Below are 17,826 nucleotides of genomic sequence, written 5' to 3'. Positions count from 1 at the left end.
TTTTACAATATTTTTACACAAAACTAAGAAATCTACGAGATCAATAAATACTTGATATGAAAATATAATTTTTATAGTAAATAAGAATGTTTTTCTTCAAAAAAAGTTGACCGGACGGAATTCACATTCGCCGATATATATATGCTTTAAATATATTGAAATGATCGACAACAAGTGTTAATATCTCTTTTATTTTTCCATATTTGTCAATGAAATTAAGGAATTTTTGAGGTTTATAAATATGTTATACGAATTTATATTTTTTATAGTAAAAAAAAATGTTTTTCCTCAAAATAAGTTGACCGGACGGAATTCACATTTGATGATATTGATGCTTTAAATATATTGAGCTGATCGACACATGTTAAATATCTCTCCATGCTTGATGAAATTAAGGAATCTGTGAGATTAATAAATATATTATACAAAAATATATACTTTATATTTATAATAAAAACTTTGAACCCAACATGTTGACTTGAGTAAGTTCACCAGCACACGAAAGGACCTGATATTTAAAATATTTATTATTTAATTGGATTACTATCTAATTTTGCCACCTGTCGTTATCACCAATCAAGCCAATAATCATGTCATTTAAGTTTTCACACCTTAGACATCAAATACCTGTAATTGAATTAACTTTTTGTAGATAAAACTAGATAGCTGACATGGATTAAATTAAAGTGAGACCACCAATTTTGGCGATATATATATCGGCGAATGTGAATTCCGTCCGGTCAACTTTTTTTGAAGAAAAACATTCTTATTTACTATAAAAATTATATTTTCATATCAAGTATTTATTGATCTCGTAGATTTCTTAGTTTTGTGTAAAAATATTGTAAAACAAATAAGATATTAACACTTTTATTTTATAAGATCAATATAATTAACGCGTACATCGGCGAATGTGAACACTGTCCGGTCAATTTTTTTGGCAGAAAAACATTTTTGTTTATCATGAAGTTTATATTTTCGTATGTTATATTTATTAATCTCATAGATTCCTGAATTTCATGGACGAATATTGTAAAACAAAAAAGATATTAACACTTGTGTTGATCATTTCAATATATTTAAAGCATATATCGGCGAACGTGAATACCATCCGGTCAACTTTTTCAGCAAAAAAAACTTTTTTTTTTACTATAAAGTTTATATTTTCGTATAATTTATTTATAAATCTCACAGGTTCCTGCATTTCTTGGACAAATATTGTAAAACAAAAGAGATATTAACACATGTTGTCGAGAAGTTGAATATATGTATAGTGTATAACGGCGAGTGTGAATACCGTCCGGTCAACTTTATTTACTCAAAAATATTTTTTTCACTTTTTTTATTAGATTTTCATAAAAAATATTTTAATATCTTTAAGGTCTACAAATATTAAACAAATCTACCCAATAACAAAATAGTTATGACTATTTATATCTAGTCCGGTCAACCGTCCTGTCACTATCCGGGCAATCGTCCTGTCATTAGTGCAACCCATGTCTCTGTTATAATGCAATATACAATTTTGAGGAGAGAACATACAAAATATTATATATATAGAAAAAGAAGCTACTTTAAAGTGACATTACATCATATTGGCTCGAATAAACTAGAGTTTTAACAGATGATTTCTTTTGCTTTACAGCATTTAAGACTTTTGCTCCCTCAATGTAAAGGTTCATTTTAGACAACACGTGCTTGGTGGAGTAGTTTCCCCTTAATTCATTATTTACATACGGGCATTTTCAAGATGTCAGCCTCCAGTAGTTTAGTACGTGTCAATATTTTTCTATAGAGTGTAATCCAAAAGTGTGTGCTGCAATCACTGTTTTACACAAATATGGCACTCTGTTCCACGAAGAAAGGTAAATCTGCAATCTATTTAGACTGGGATACAATTTGCAGCAAGCAGATCTCAGTGATATTGTTTGCCTTAGTTAATTTCGCTTTCGGGTCGATCCGGCCCCACGTCGATCCGGCCCAAGTCGATCCGACCCACGTCGATCCCGCCCCACGTCGTTCCGTCCCATATGTAAAGTCTATCCGGCCAAAAAAATATATTTTTAAGGAATAAAAATAAAGATATATGGACCATAATTTGGTATTCGGCCTTTGGTTTCTTTTTGTATCCTTTTTTATAAGTTCTAAACTTTAACTTTTATTCTGTGGGTTCTTCTTCTTCTTCTTCCAGGTAAGGAACCGAATTCAAATCTTGAATGTATGAGGTCCCGCAAAACTAACGCAATGTCGGACAACACAGAAAGTTTTCTCTTGGCTATTTACAGGATAAAACGTTCTCTATATATATACAATTAAAACTATGTACAGGATGTTACTGTCTAAATTTTAGCAGAGCATGCCTTTAGGGCAGCTCTGAATCCATCAACTGTGTCAGCTGATGTTGCGGATGTTGGCAGTTGGTTCCAGTCTCTAATGGTCCTTGGAAAAAATGATTGTCCGAAGGCGTCTGTTGTGGCCCTTTCTTGGAAGAAGCGGTTTTTACCTCTGGTCCGGCTATCGTTTGGTGTTAGATATTGGTGCCTATCTATGTCTATCAGATCATGTTGGATTTTGAATAGCATGCATAGCCTATTTTGTTTCCTGCGGTCTTCGAGGCTTTCCCATTTTAAAGATGTTACCATTTTTGTTACACAGCCAGGTGTGCGGTCTGTGTAGTTGTTGTTAACAAATCTAGCTGCTCTTTTCTGTACCTGCTCGATTGCTTTTATTTTAGCCTGTTTCGTAGGGTCCCATACTGTGCTAGCATACTCAACTGAAGGTCTTACTATTGTTGAATATGCTGCTGCTTTGACCGGTTTAGTGCAATCTTTTAGGTTACGTCGTATGAAGCCTAGTGTTTTGTTTCCTTTTCCCTCTATGTTGTCGATGTGTCTGTCCCAGGTTAGATTATTGCTGATAGTAACTCCTAGGTATTTACTAGCTTCAACAGTGTCCAGTGTGTGTCCGTGTAATTTGTAATTAGTTGGTATTACAGGACGGTTCTTAGGTTGTATTCTAATTACAATGCATTTTTTTTGCATTGAAGCTCATTTGCCACTTATCTTCCCAATCCTCTGTGTTGGTGTTAGAATAGTATTAATGGAACAATTGAGTTTTTCAAGAAAAAATTAATACATTTTGATTCACTGTTTACGTGACAGGAAACCAATCTTTCAAAAGCTTGCATATTGCAGATGATTTAATTTTAAAACGTAGCAATGAATCGGACTATGAGTAAGAGTTATCTTATCTTAGGTGTTCTGTACCCCCTTAAATTAAAGTTTTTTTTAAACGCGACAGGAAACCATAAGAAACCGAAAGCATTTTTTTAGTTTTATTTGATTGCAAAATCTGCTTAAAATAATCTGAACAGTATACTTTTTCTTAAAATCCATCTTAAATGTAACAGTATTATACAACTCCTATTAAAATATGTGCTTGTTTTGAAAACAATTAGTACAATTTATTCAGAAATTTCCATATTTTCTTCATTGATACAGGATACCATAATCGTTGTATCTTGATGTTTTAGCCAAAAAAATGTATTTATATTTGGTTTTGAAATTCCAGTTATATACAATTTATTCCAAATCATTGGAAATGTAAAATTCTTTAAATCCAGTAAAGGAATAAACTTTTAACTTGTAATTAAAATCTTTAAAATAGGCACCATGTGATATTTGTGACCTGTACACCATCTACATGGTTTCCACATTTTAACCTACTTTAGTGGGCTAAAATCAATAAAGTACTTCCTTTCAAGTCATGCATGGTAAAAGTTTACTTCTCCTTTGACAAGTTTATTGCATTTCTGAAAAGTGTTTGCAGAACATGAATAAAAAAAATAAAATTAAAAATTGTGACAAAGATACCAACTGTGTACATTCCAAGTGTAACGGTATATTAACATGAATTTTTTATTAAATTATCTTTATTCACCTAAAATATCCAGTAATATTTACTGCTGAAGCAAAATCAATCCAACGAGCATCGGCACAATGATAAGAGACGTAATGTCGATTGAATTTTCCAAGGACCCTTTACATCGTTAACCGGAAACGAAGTGTGTTATAACGTCTGTCAAATCTGAAATCGATTTTGTCAAGTCATTGGGCATTTATTTTCACACAAGACCGTATGTAACATTATGCACATAGGAAAAATAATAGACCCCCGACACAATCTCTTTGAAAATTGTATTTTCCTTTTTTAAACAAGACGAAACAAGTCTACAGGTTATGTTTGCTAACATCCCGTTAGAAACAAAAACAATGTTTAGACCTAGTATTTCATATATCCGGTCGTAAGGGCTTGATCACATGTTAGTCACATGTTTCACGTATGACCGGAAATGATTAGAACTTAACAACAAAAACAATTTTAATAAAAAAAAAGGAAATAACTGGACTTCTGTTTCGTGTGAAATGTAACGCATAACGATAACGTCATTTTCTAACTTAATTATTACGAAGAACAAATCTAGAATGTAAATCATCTCTGATTTACCTGTTTGAACATCTCGCGAGAGTTCATATTTGCATATTGTTATAAAGAATTCTATTACAACAAAGCAGATTACATCATCTAAAATTTGCGTTACGAAATAGGAAACCAAAGTAACGCTAGTGTTCTTACACCTGCTACAGAAATACTTATAGTTCTCAGCATTTTCTTCTGACTATTCTTATTGGTCGATGTTCTTTATTATTTGAAAGTAAAAGTTACGAATTTGCCGGTGACGATTATCTATAAATCAGTCAGTGTTATGCACTTCGGAAGCGAAAAGTAACGTGAGAAACGACACAAAAATACGGTCGTATAATCTTTGAAATTTGTTAATTTCAATTTTTTTTCTAGGGAAGAGTAGCATACACTTGTATGTTGATAAAAATAAAGGCATCTTTAGATGTAGTTACAACTTTTCTTACAGTAATACACATTTTCATCACTTTTCTATCGTTATAGGAAACGAGCCCAATAGCAAATTATGGTCCATATATATTAATTGTAATTCATAAATGTTTATGATTTTTATAATAATGTGTAACTGGAGAGCACGTATCTACTCTACAAATTTATATCGTCACCACCGGGATTCGAACCCGGGTCGCCTGCTAGACAGTCAATGTTAACCCACTGAGCCAAAGAATCGATTCGCTAGCTCAGTTGATTAAGACTGGCTTTATATGTTCTACCTGTACTGAGGGGAAGCAACCCCGCTACAAATGTAAAAGCTTAAGCCCGAATAACTTAAGGTGTACAGTAAAAAAAATTAAAAAAGGCCTCTGAAAAATATTTTCTTTAGATGAGTCAAGGATTTGTTTAGGATCTGATGTATATTTTAAGAAACAAGATGGTATTTCAATTTCTCGTTTACCAGGATGCTAAATGAAATATCTGAGGAGAACACTGGACGAGCGTGCTAGAATCGTTTTATGGTCTTGAACAGCTTACTAGTAGTATAAATGTGGTATAGTTGTAGTAGATGCCATGTTGGTAGCAAGTGGGGTGGAGAACGTAATGGTTGTAGTGAGGTTTTACAATGTCGGAATGGCGCTGTGAGATAGTAGCGCAATATCTAGGACTAGAATCATGCTTTCACTCTGATGGTACAGCGAACTTTGCGATCTTTCCATGCCCTAACTGTGCTATTGCTACGCTTATACTAGTAGACCTAAATTTGCCACATCTGTACCACAATTGTTTTGAACATGTTCATAGTTGGCCTCGCTCATCACAATCATGAAGACCTCACCATGACGGTACCATCACCTTACATCAATCTACACGATTGTCAAATTTTCCATTTTTTCAGAGATCGTAGTGCCATCATGGCCTATTGTGACCGCGGTATAAAGTTCATGTGGAACCCTTACCCTTGGCTATAACGGCAGGGTTTTCACCTCAAAATTAACTCTCGAGGAAGACAAACCATCCGGCAAAGTTTTAAGGAATAGAATGCCCTAGATAAATAAAATTAAAATGCATTGTATGTTTGGGAAAATTTTAAACTTAGCTTGATTTTGCAGTGCACTTTTTTTGTCCCTGCAGAAGATGATAAAATTAACAAACAGTTGAGTTACACATGATATTGTACACTCAGGTACACAGTTTATATCACCAATTATTGTTATGTATCTAATATCCATCTATCATGTCTATTGTCCATATCAATCAATACAGTTCACTTCAATTATTACAAAGTCCAGGAAAATTGGTATCCAACAAATAATAATGAATCTACAGTATCATGGTTATTTGGTACTCTTAAGTGGTGAATGATATGCCTGTTAATAAATCTAAGTAGATTTTTGTTTTTCAGTTATCCTATTGACTGTATGTGTATGGTTAGGATTTATGGTGGTCATTTGGTTCCCTGAACTGTTACCTCATTTGAAATCCAGAAGAAATATTGATAAAGGTAAGAAATATTTATGTATGAATTTGTCATAACAAAGAATTGTTTCATACATTTTCTCCACACTTATTTTTATTACAGATCTAGACTGATTTGAAATATATAATAAAAATAAGGAATAAAGGAGATATGGTATGAATGCCAATGAGACAACTATCCACCACAGTTCAAATGAAGTGAATGTAAGCAATTATAGGCACATCTAGTCAGATATAATTGTATATATATATATATATATATATAATAACTAATCATTTCATTTGGAAAGTTAAAAGTTCAAATTAAACTGATGAACAAATATTGATATCAGTCTACATGTATCTATGGATGTATGTTTTATTACAGGTATATTGTATATCTTACTATTCTTCATTTTAGTTTTTGTTTTGCATTGACATTTGGAAAAAAATAAACCCATATAGACTCTATATGTCCTAACATTGAAATTGCTATTTATTGAACTGAAAAGTGTACAATAACAAAATGATAATATATAAATCATTATTATTTTTTTCAGAGTTATACATTGTTCTCCCCAGATATTTCATATAGCATTCTGGTAAAAACAGAAATTTGAAGTACCTTCATGTTACTAAAAATTATAGCATCACATCCATAACACAATCTATGAGAAAATCAATTCAAATACCATCACATCCAGAAATATAGCATCACATTACTATGATGCTAAAAGGCCCTGTTGAGAACACTGGTTATATCTCACTTAAATAACCATTTACTTATAGGTATTTATCGACAAGAGGCTGATGACTACAAAAGTAATTCTAGTTTACACAAAGATGCTGTCCATGTGTGTATAACATCAGATAAGAATACCATTGGTGGAATGATTGCCCTGATCAACAGTATCTATAGCAACACCAAACACCATGTTTTCTTCCATTTAGTAGTGGATGCTGAAAGTCAAGATCATTTGAGGTGAATAATTTGATGGTTTAATTTGTTTTGAAAACTGTTCAGGATTGATCATGCACATGTTGGGTCACACAAAATTAAATTATTATAGGTCTAAAGGTGGCTTTGTTAAAATTAAACATTGCTTTAAAATTTTGTTAGTCTGGCCTGATGCAGAAAGCATATATTTTTGTAGGGATGCTATTAGACATCAACAGTAATTGAACGGTTTAAATGATTTGTATAATGCTTTATATTTCAGTAGGTAGAAGACATGTATGTTTCATACCATATATACATTGTAGATACATACACTTGTACTGTGGATTGATTTATTTTCATGAACCAATTTTGGTGGATTATGAAAAAAATGTGTTTTTGTGGATATTTTATATATATATTGTTGTTTTCCCAAAATCTGCATACGAGCCTTTAAAAATGTGTACGTTCTTCAGAGAACATTTAGATTTGTGATCAACCCATACTCACAAAAATTGGTATCCCATGAATAATAATTATAATAATGAATTCACAGTATTGTACATGTAAAATAAAAAAGATATTGGTAGTATATTGATGTTCTAAAGTTTCCATCTGTCATATGTCCATTGTCCATTCTGGTTTGACATTAAAATCTTCATGTGTTCAGATATCAACATCATATAAAATCATGTTGAAATTTGTAGTACACATGTACATGACTTATAAAGGTATGGTCAGAAATGGATGAACAGTTAAAAATGTGTTGTCAACGATCAAACTGTTAAACTATAATTTTATTATGCATCTTTAATACAGGATATGGATAGAAACAACTAAGCTGAAAGATATTCATTACCAAATCAAAGTATTTCCTGAAAATTGGGTGAAAGGAAAGATCAAAGTTCGTGGTGGACGTCAGGATCTAGCTAAACCTGTAAGATTTTATTATGCATGGAATATTTGCTGTTGTCTTACCTTTCTTATCATGTCATCACGAAGTGTCATTCAATATACAACAAAAAATATCTCAAACTTAAAATTCAAAGATTAAAGCACCAAAAGTATAGTGTTTTAAAGTCTAATTAAAATTTTGAGTAAAATCCTTTTAAAACCAAGGGCAGATAATTATTATGAATTTGATAGGACAATTTTGTATTGTTTTGATTTTTTTTTGAAAAATAATGTCTGTAACCCCCAGCTAAATTTTAGATCACTGGAAAGCAATTCTCTCATTGTATTTTAGCAAATTCTATCGCTTAATGTCTCCTGAATGAGACAACTCTTACTGTATTATTATGTATATCATATAACTTTGGATTGCCACTATCAAATGTTTGTTTGGATAAAGTTTAAATGTATATTATCAAGTTAATTTGGTTTGGAAAATTGCAGAAACACTATATACCGGTAGCTGCCTACTGTTGGACAGTAAATTTACAATTTTCAGTCAGTCTAAGTTCATGAAGTGACAGCAATGTGAAACCCACAGACATACATGTATATCTAAATTTTATGAAGTTACACTAAAATTCAATTGGATTCAAGCATTTTGCACAACCTACTAATACTTCAAGATGCTCTTCTTTATAACATTTGTTTAGTTATTTCAGCTGAATTATATAGATATAAAAAGATGTGGTATGAGTGCCAATGAGACAACTCTCCAACCAAGTCACTTTTTCTAAAAGAAAAACCATTATAGGTCGAAGTAAGATCTTCAACACAGAGCCTTGGCTCACACCGAACAGCAGGCTATAAAGGGCCCCAAAAATGACTAGTGTAAAACTATTCAAACGGGAAAACCAATGGTCTATTCTATATAAAAAAACGTGAAACAAGAAACACTTATGAACCACATAAACAAACATATTTTGACTTTAATATTGATTCACTTATAGGGTCTTTGCATCAGAACTAAACACATTTATTTAAAAAATAGTTGTTGGCATGACACAGGTTATGTTCTTCTCATATATTTTATGATAGTATGATACTAAACCCCTAACGGGAGGGATTATGCCTGATATTAATATGATGAAGACATAATCTTTCAATCAGTTTAATTGAAGTCTGGAGCTGGCATGTCAGTTAACTGCTAGTAGTCTGTTTTTAGCTCACCTGGCCCAAAGGGCCAAGTGAGCTTTTCCCATCACTTGGCGTCCGTCGTCCGTCGTCTGTCGTCCGGCGTCGTTAACTTTTACAAAAATCTTCTCCTCTGAAACTACTTGGCCAAAATCATCATTTGGGTATCTAGTTTAAAAAATGTGTCCGGTGACCCGGCCAACCATCCAAGATGGCCGCATGGCTAAAAATAGAACATAGGGGTAAAATGCAGTTTTTGGCTTATAACTCAAAAACCAAAGCATTTAGAGCAAATCTGACAGGGGGTAAACTTGTGTAACAGGTCAAGATCTATCTGCCCTGAAATTTTCAGATAAATCGGATAACCTGTTGTTGGGTTGCTGCCCCTGAATTAGTAATTTTAAGGAAATTTTGCTGTTTTTGGTTATTATCTTGAATATTATTATAGATAGAGATAAACTGTTAACAGCAATAATGTTCAGCAAAGTAATATTTAAAAATAAGTCAACATGACCGAAATGGTCAGTTGACCCCTTTAGGAGTTATTGCCCTTTATAGTCAATTTTTAACCATTTTTCGTAAATCTTAGTAATCTTTTACAAAAATCTTCTCCTCTGAAACTACTTGACCAAATCAATCCAAACTTGGCCACAACCATCTTTGGGGTATGTAGTTTGAAAAATGTGTCCAGTGACCCAGCCATCCAATCAAGATGGCCGCATGGCTAAAAATAGAACATAGGGGTAAAATGCAGTTTTTGGCTTATAACTCAAAAACCAAAGCATTAAGAGCAAATCTGACAGGGGGTAAACTTGTGTAACAGGTCAAGATCTATCTGCCCTGAAATTTTCAGATAAATCGGATAACCTGTTGTTGGGTTGCTGCCCCTGAATTAGTAATTTTAAGGAAATTTTGCTGTTTTTGGTTATTATCTTGAATATTTTTATAGATAGAGATAAACTGTTTACAGCAATAATGTTCAGCAAAGTAATATTTACAAATAAGTCAACATGACCGAAATGGTCAGTTGACCCCTTTAGGAGTTATTGCCCTTTATAGTCAATTTTTAACCATTTTTCGTAAATCTTAGTAATCTTTTACAAAAATCTTCTCCTCTGAAACTACTTAACCAAATCAATCCAAACTTGGCCACAACCATCTTTGGGGTATGTAGTTTGAAAAATGTGTCCAGTGACCCAGCCATCCAATCAAGATGGCCGCCATGGCTAAAAATAGAACCTTGGGTAAAATGCAGTTTTTGGCTTAAAACTCAAAAACCAAAGCATTTAGAGTAAATCTGACATGAGGTAAATTTGTTTATCAGGTCAAGATCTACCTGCCCTGAAATTTTCAGATGAATTGGACAACCCGGTTTTGGGTTGCTGCCCCAGAATAAGTAATTTTAATGAAATTTTGCTGTTTTTGGTTATTATCTTGAATATTATTATAGATAGAGATAAACTGTAAACAGCAATAATGTTCAGCAAAAAAAGATTTACAAATAAGTCAACATGACCGAAATGGTCAGTTGACCCCTTTAGGAGTTATTGCCCTTAATAGTCAATTTTTAACCATTTTTCGTAAATCTTAGTAATCTTTTACATCTTCTCCTCTGAAACTACTTGGCCAAATTACACCAAACTTGGCCAAAATCATCATTGGGGTATCTTGTTTAAAAAATGTGTCCGGTGACCCGGCCAATCATCCAAGATGGCCGCCATGGCTAAAAATAGAACATAGGGGTAAAATGCAGTTTTGGGCTTATAACTCAAAAACCAAAGCATTTAGAGCAAATCTGACAAGGGGTAAAATTGTGTAACAGGTCACGATCTATCTGCCCTGAAATTTTCAGATAAATCGGATAACCTGTTGTTGGGTTGCTGCCCCTGAATTAGTAATTTTAAGGAAATTTTGCTGTTTTTGGTTATTATCTTGAATATTGTTATAGATAGAGATAACTTGTAAACAGCAATAATGTTCAGCTAAGTAAGATCTAGAAATAAGTCAACATGACCAAAATCGTCAGTTGACCCCTTAAGGAGTTGTTGCCCATTTTATTCAAATTTTAACAATTTTCACTAATTTGTTAAATTTTTGTAAATTTTTACAAAATATTTTTCACTGTATCTAATGGTCCAAGTTTATTACAGATAGAGAAAATTCTAAGTACCAAGAATGTTCAGTAAAGTAAGATCTACAAACACATCACTATCAGCAAAACACAATTTTGTCATGAATCCATCTGTGTCCTTTGTTTAATATGCACATAGACCAAGGTGAGCGACACAGGCTCTTTAGAGCCTCTAGTTATTTAAATATTGTTGTCATTTTATTTATTTTCTTTTGTTACATCATCTGACATCGGACTCTGACTTCTCTTGAACTGAATTTTTATGTGCATATTGTTATGCGTGAACTTTTCTACATTGGCTAGAGGTATAGGGGGAGGGTTGAGATCTCATAAACATGTTTAACCACGCCGCAATTTTGCGCCTGTCCCAAGTCAGGAGCCTCTGGCCTTTGTTAGTCTTGTATGATTTTTAATTTAGTTTCTTGTGTATGATTCAGAGTTTAGTATGACGTCCATTATCCCTGTACTAGTATACATATTTTTTAAGGGGCCAGCTGAAGGACGCCTACGGGTGCGCGAGTTTCTCGCTACATGAAGACCCATTGGTGGCCTTCGGCTGTTGTCTGCTCTATGGTAGGGTTGTTGTCGCTTTGACACTTTCCTCATTTCCTTTCTCAATTTTATTTTAACAACTACTGAACATCAGGTTTCTGACTAAGGACAGGTGCATACAAATGCAGCGGATTTAAACGTATAGGTTTTACATTCACCCTTAACTGAACCAATAGTGTAACATCACAACATAGAACAACACACTAAAATATCAATTGGAATGGCTTAATTCAATCAAAAGACATTACACAAGTGAACATTCACTGAACGAATAAATTTGATCTATGACACAATGTAAATATAAAACAAGGGGTGCAATGTTAAATTTTTTTTTAGAAAATCAACCATTTCCTTGAACAAAATGCCACTAAATAAAATAATGTACACAGGTAAATAAAAATAATTTGGTAGTAAGGTATATATATATACAGTATAAATGGAGAACGAAAAAAAATATGCCAGGTATTACCTACCTAAACAAAGAGAAAGTAACATTTGTTTTCTGAATTTCAGCTGAATTATGCCAGGTATTACCTACCAAAACTGTTCCCTGATATAAAGGGTAGAGTACTCTTCATAGATGATGATAGTATAGTACAAGGTAGGTTTTACAAATTTTATTTGGCTATTACCTTGAATTCATTTATTTTTGTGGGTACCAGTTTTCATGGATATTTTAAACTTGTGGGTTTGACAAAATTTGCATAAAAATTGTTCTTTGTTGAATGTTTAAATTTGTGGTTTACCTTTAGCTAGGAAATCAGCAAAAATTGTATCACACGAATCTAGCATTTTACAGGAATTTACTTTCAAAAAAGGTATTGATATAAAAAATTAAGATGATTTTCATCATTTCTAATGAAACAAAAAAAAATTGGTGCTTTAGAATTTAAGGTAGCACAATACAAAGATTTTTCATCCTTAATCAGACATCTTAAAACTGATGTAATTCCACTCATCTTTCTTTAAATTTTATAAATGAGGTACCAAAAGAGAAAAGAAGGATTAATCTTTCAAGTTGTGATAATTTCATTATGACATAATTATTACATCATTAATTGTTATGTAATTAGTTGCCATATTGTGATGTCTATATTTGAATGAATTTAGCTTCTTTATTATTCATAGCATCCCAAAATATTTTATAGATTCTTGCACAACACAGTTTGACCTCCAAAACTGTGCCTCAGATTTTTCCTATTGTATTTCATTCTCTCATAAATCTTCAATGAAGTTTGCAACATCAATTCATAAGAGACCACTAAATTCAATTGGGTATAAAATTTGTTCTTTTGATGTTTTTGGAAATCTGAGACACAGTTTTGGAGGTCAAGATTAATCTTTCTTCTTTCTTTTGGTACCTCATTTATAAAATATAAAGAAGGATGAAATGAATTACATCAGTTTAAAGTGATCTGATTGGGAGTGACAAAATCTTTGTATTGTGCTACCTTAATTGATCAAAAAAGAAACAAATTGACATTATTTTAATTTTCAAAATTTACAGCTTGATCCAAAAAGGTACCTTACTTCAACATGTGAAAAACTAGACACAGATAAGTATCTGCTTCATTAATATTGAACCTTGCAAAACAAATTGGGAAATTGAGTTATCACATTTCTGTGCTTGCATTTCTTGAAACCAGAGTAAAATTTGCTTAAAAATTGTCAGCTTTGTTTACTTCTATTAATTGCATATTTCTGATCTAATCAGTATTGGTGTTTTGACAGGTGATATAAAAGAATTATATGACATGGATCTATCACCAGGACATGCTGTTGGTTTCTCCAGTGAATGTAGCAGTGCTTCTAGGAGGCTTACTCTAATGAAGGTAAATAGTGAGGTTAAACTGAACTACAAATGAAGCAACATGTTAAAAATTTTATGTTTCAGAAGCTCTTTTCAGGTTTTCTTTCATCAGGAATGCTCTAAACCAAATACCACTGGACGTTAAGCAACCAACAATCAATCAATCAATCAAAACCAAATATTTAAAAGCAAAGATTCTATAAAAACCATAAAGGACCTGAAAATAGCCAAATCCATCTATGGCCAACTTTACCAGAGGGAGTTTAAACCTTATTTTCTTATAATTTCAAAATTCATAAACGAACAAATATTGGTTTGAATTGTAGGGATAATATCTGTCCTCGTCGTCTGAGGGGCATAAGGACCTTCATTTTCTGAAATAGAAAATAGGGATCCTCCATCAACAACTTGTTAGATAGTCATCCAATTGTAAGAATTACAAAAAAAGTAAAATAAAAAAAAAGACAATATTACATTGTTGAAGGTAGCTATTGATTCATTCAATATCATAATAAGTTGGGGAAAGGCAACATGGCTTATTGTTTGTCTGTGACCTTGTGAGCTTGAATGTTACAAGCAAGCAACATTTGCAAATATTTTTTTTCTAAATTACAAGACATACTTTTTCAGACAAACAACATTAAATAGAAAATTTCCTAAAATGATCTTTAAGAGACCTCTGCATTAGATGGTTACTCTTATAATTTTTTTTTAGCCATTTATTCCAACTCTCAGCTATATGGTATACATCAGAAAAATCCTGTGGTATACCATTAAATGTTTTCTTTTTATTAGTTCATCCTATATATATTGTACAATATTTAGATATACTTTATAATTTATGATATTTTTGTTTTAGAATAATTATGCAGATTATATTGACTTTAAAAGTAAGAACATCAAAGAAATGAAGATTGACCCAACAGAGTGTGCCTTTAATACTGGTGTATTTATAGCTGACCTTGACCTCTGGAGGAAATATAATATCACAAATCAATTACAACATTGGATGGAATTAAATACAAAGTGAGTATCTATTGATTTTCTTCAAGATAAATGGGCTTAAAATTTTCATTTTATAACTTTTTTCAAAACAATAATATGGAAAAGGTTCATAAAATTTTACTGTGTTTGGTCAATAAAAAAATGTTATGGCAGCTGTGGCAACCTACACTGGTTTATCACAGTGTATTTGTTCCCTGTGCTAAGTCAGGCTTTCTAGACCATTTCTTGTTTTCATTTTTGTTGATGTAGTAGGTTAATATTGAAGTAGCTGAAGCCTACCTTGATTGATGATAAGCATTCTTTGATATGATGTTTTTTATACACCCACTCTAGGACTGGGGGTTTCATTTCTATCCCCTTGATTTATCCATCCATCACATTTTTCACTACGTTGTTCTCAGTTACAACTAAATAGAATAATTAAATTTTTAGTTAGAAGCCTAAATGTGATGAAAAACAACAATTAATAAATAGAAATTTGAGAACACTTATTTGTAGAATTTTGTTTTATTTTTCAGAGAGGAAATATATGGGAATGAGAGAGGAGGGGGAGGTTCCCAACCTCCTATGATGATTGTCTTTTATAAGAAATATACCAACATAGATCCAGGGTGGCATGTTAGATATCTAGGTAAGAGGCGTCTTTTATAAGAAATATACCAACATAGATCCAGGGTGGCATGTCAGATATCTAGGTAAGAGGGGTCTTTTATAAGAAATAAACCAAAATAGATCTAGGGTGGCATGTTAGATATCTAGGTGAGAGGGGTCTTTTATAAGAAATATACCAACATAGATCCAGGGTGGCATGTTAGATATCTTGGTAAGAGGGGTCTTTTATAAGAAATATACCAACATAGATCCTGGATGGCATGTTAGATATCTAGGTAAGAGGGGTCTTTTATAAGAAATATACCAATATAGATCCTGGATGGCATGTCAGATATCTAGGTAAGAGGGGTCTTTTATAAGAAATATACCAACATAGATCCAGGATGGCATGTTAGATATCTAGGTAAGAGGGGTCTTTTATAAGAAATATACCAACATAGATCCAGGATGGCATGTTAGATATCTTGGTAAGAGGTTTTTTTATAAGAAATATACCAACATAGATCCAGGGTGGCATGTTAGATATCTGGGTAAGGGGTCTTTTATAAGAAATATACCAATATAGATCCAGGGTGGCATGTTAGATATCTAGGTAAGAGGGGTCTTTTATAAGAAATATACCAACATAGATCCAGGATGGCATGTTAGATATCTAGGTAAGAGGGAAATTCTGAAAAAAAATCATCAACCATAATTCAGTTATTCAATTACATTCTTCAAATTAATAAAAAGAAAATTATAGCTTGCTGTTTGGTGTGAGCCAAGGCTCCGTGTTGAAAACCGTACCTTGACCTATAATGGTTTACTGTTATAAATTGTGACTTGGGTGCAGAGTTGTCTCAATGGCACTCATACCACATCTTCCTATATCTATATATCATGTAACTAAAGATGAACAAATAAAGTACCTAAAAAAAATGTCCTATCATAACAAAAGAAGGTTTATATAGTTTTCCTCTATGCCTTAGAATGTATGCCTATTGCTCAGAAAACCCCACCTAAATCAACGACATTTCACCATGATAAATCTCTTGCATAAAACAATGAGGTCCACTAAATTGAAATCATTGTCATTTTCCTTTTTTCCTAGCAAAATGGATGACTTGGATATATTTTTTCACTGTCATTAATATTTGTACTATTTTAGGCTGGACATCAGGAACAAGTTACACAAAACAGTTTATAGGAATGGCCAAGTTACTACATTGGAATGGAAGATTTAAGCCATGGGGGCGTGTCTCACAGCATAAAGACGTTTGGAACAAGTACTACATAGAAGATCCAACTGGGAAGTTTAAACCTGCAAGAAAAAACTAAGCAAAAATAGAACAATTGGAAATGTACCAGTAAAAAAGTCCAGTATCTCATTTGCATTTGTAATTAATGTTTGTCCATTAATAGCATTATTAAAAATCCAGAATTTACTCCAGCATTGAAAAGCTAGTCATTAGCATATATATTTTACTACAGTGTTTCATTTATTACGTGATTTTTAAGAAATTCCATAGGAAATATGAAATTGATGGATGTTGTGTTATGAATTTTGTACACATACATTCTTATTACTCATGACATATTTTGGTCAATCATATAATTAAAAATGTTAATTTTTGTTTTCATATCACATATCATAATATGAGTTAAAGTTTAGCAACGTGTTTATTGCTTGTAATATTTGTTTGAATCTAAAAGATCCTAAACAGACCATCTATTAGTTTTAAAAACTTATATTGACTAGTGCAAACTTTTATTTATTTTCTTATTAACTATTGTTATAAAAACATTGCCCCTCTTTTATTAAGATTACTTCCATGACTTTTAGGGGTGTATGACTGTATTTTAATAATGATAATTTCTTCAACAAATTATATATTGTAATCATGTATTTAAAAAAGTATGAATTATCTCCCTTTTGACAAATTAGAATACTCAAATCAGAAAGTATTCACTTATTGTCAATCTTCCACTACTGACCATATTATGTGATATTCAATTACCATATAACTAGCTATATTAGAAACTAAACTTAAATGTGCCATTTTTTATCATTGTGATATACATCCAGCATTATTAAGATCATCACACATAAATATATTAAAGCATTATTAAGAGAATCACACAAATATCTTTTTTCAATTATTTCATTATTTAAATTCTATATCATTCATTATGTCATTATTTGTAAAGAATATAATAGATTAATAGTACAACCACCTTCTTTTCATGTCCACAGTCCTATGTGAAGATTGAATATAGTAAAATGGTCATCCCTTAACAGTGAGACTTATCTCTGTATCATAAATTCATGATAGTAATTTT

General features: G+C 32.1%; 2 protein-coding genes across 4 annotated transcripts in view; one reads left to right on the top strand and one right to left on the bottom strand.

Annotated features, from left to right (window-relative positions):
- Positions 1–1,858, bottom strand: part of LOC139499889 (28S rRNA (cytosine-C(5))-methyltransferase-like) — a 19,380-nt gene extending 17,522 nt beyond the window's left edge. The window contains exon 1 of one of the 2 annotated variants that reach the window (XM_071288519.1): positions 1,738–1,858. In XM_071288519.1, coding sequence (XP_071144620.1) covers positions 1,738–1,743 — 6 coding nt within the window. In that variant the 5' untranslated portion in view covers positions 1,744–1,858. The other variant, XM_071288518.1, reaches the window with a different exon arrangement.
- Positions 1,737–17,826, top strand: LOC139499890 (glycosyltransferase 8 domain-containing protein 1-like). Of its 2 annotated transcripts, none has more exons than XM_071288520.1 (9): positions 1,737–1,865; positions 6,308–6,421; positions 7,165–7,357; positions 8,132–8,249; positions 12,594–12,681; positions 13,812–13,912; positions 14,750–14,916; positions 15,414–15,526; positions 16,655–17,826. In XM_071288520.1, exons 1-9 carry the CDS (start codon positions 1,841–1,843, stop codon positions 16,822–16,824), a joined length of 1,089 nt encoding a protein of 362 aa, XP_071144621.1. In that variant the 5' UTR covers positions 1,737–1,840; the 3' UTR covers positions 16,825–17,826. The 2 variants fall into 2 exon arrangements, with proteins under 2 accessions (XP_071144621.1, XP_071144622.1); XM_071288521.1 differs by having other exon boundaries at positions 1,743–1,865; positions 6,323–6,421.

This window comes from Mytilus edulis, chromosome 13 (genome assembly GCF_963676685.1).
Source record: "Mytilus edulis chromosome 13, xbMytEdul2.2, whole genome shotgun sequence".
NCBI lineage: Eukaryota > Metazoa > Mollusca > Bivalvia > Mytilida > Mytilidae > Mytilus > Mytilus edulis.
Note: the sequence above shows the minus strand (reverse complement) of the source record. Positions and strands in the feature narration are given on the sequence as shown.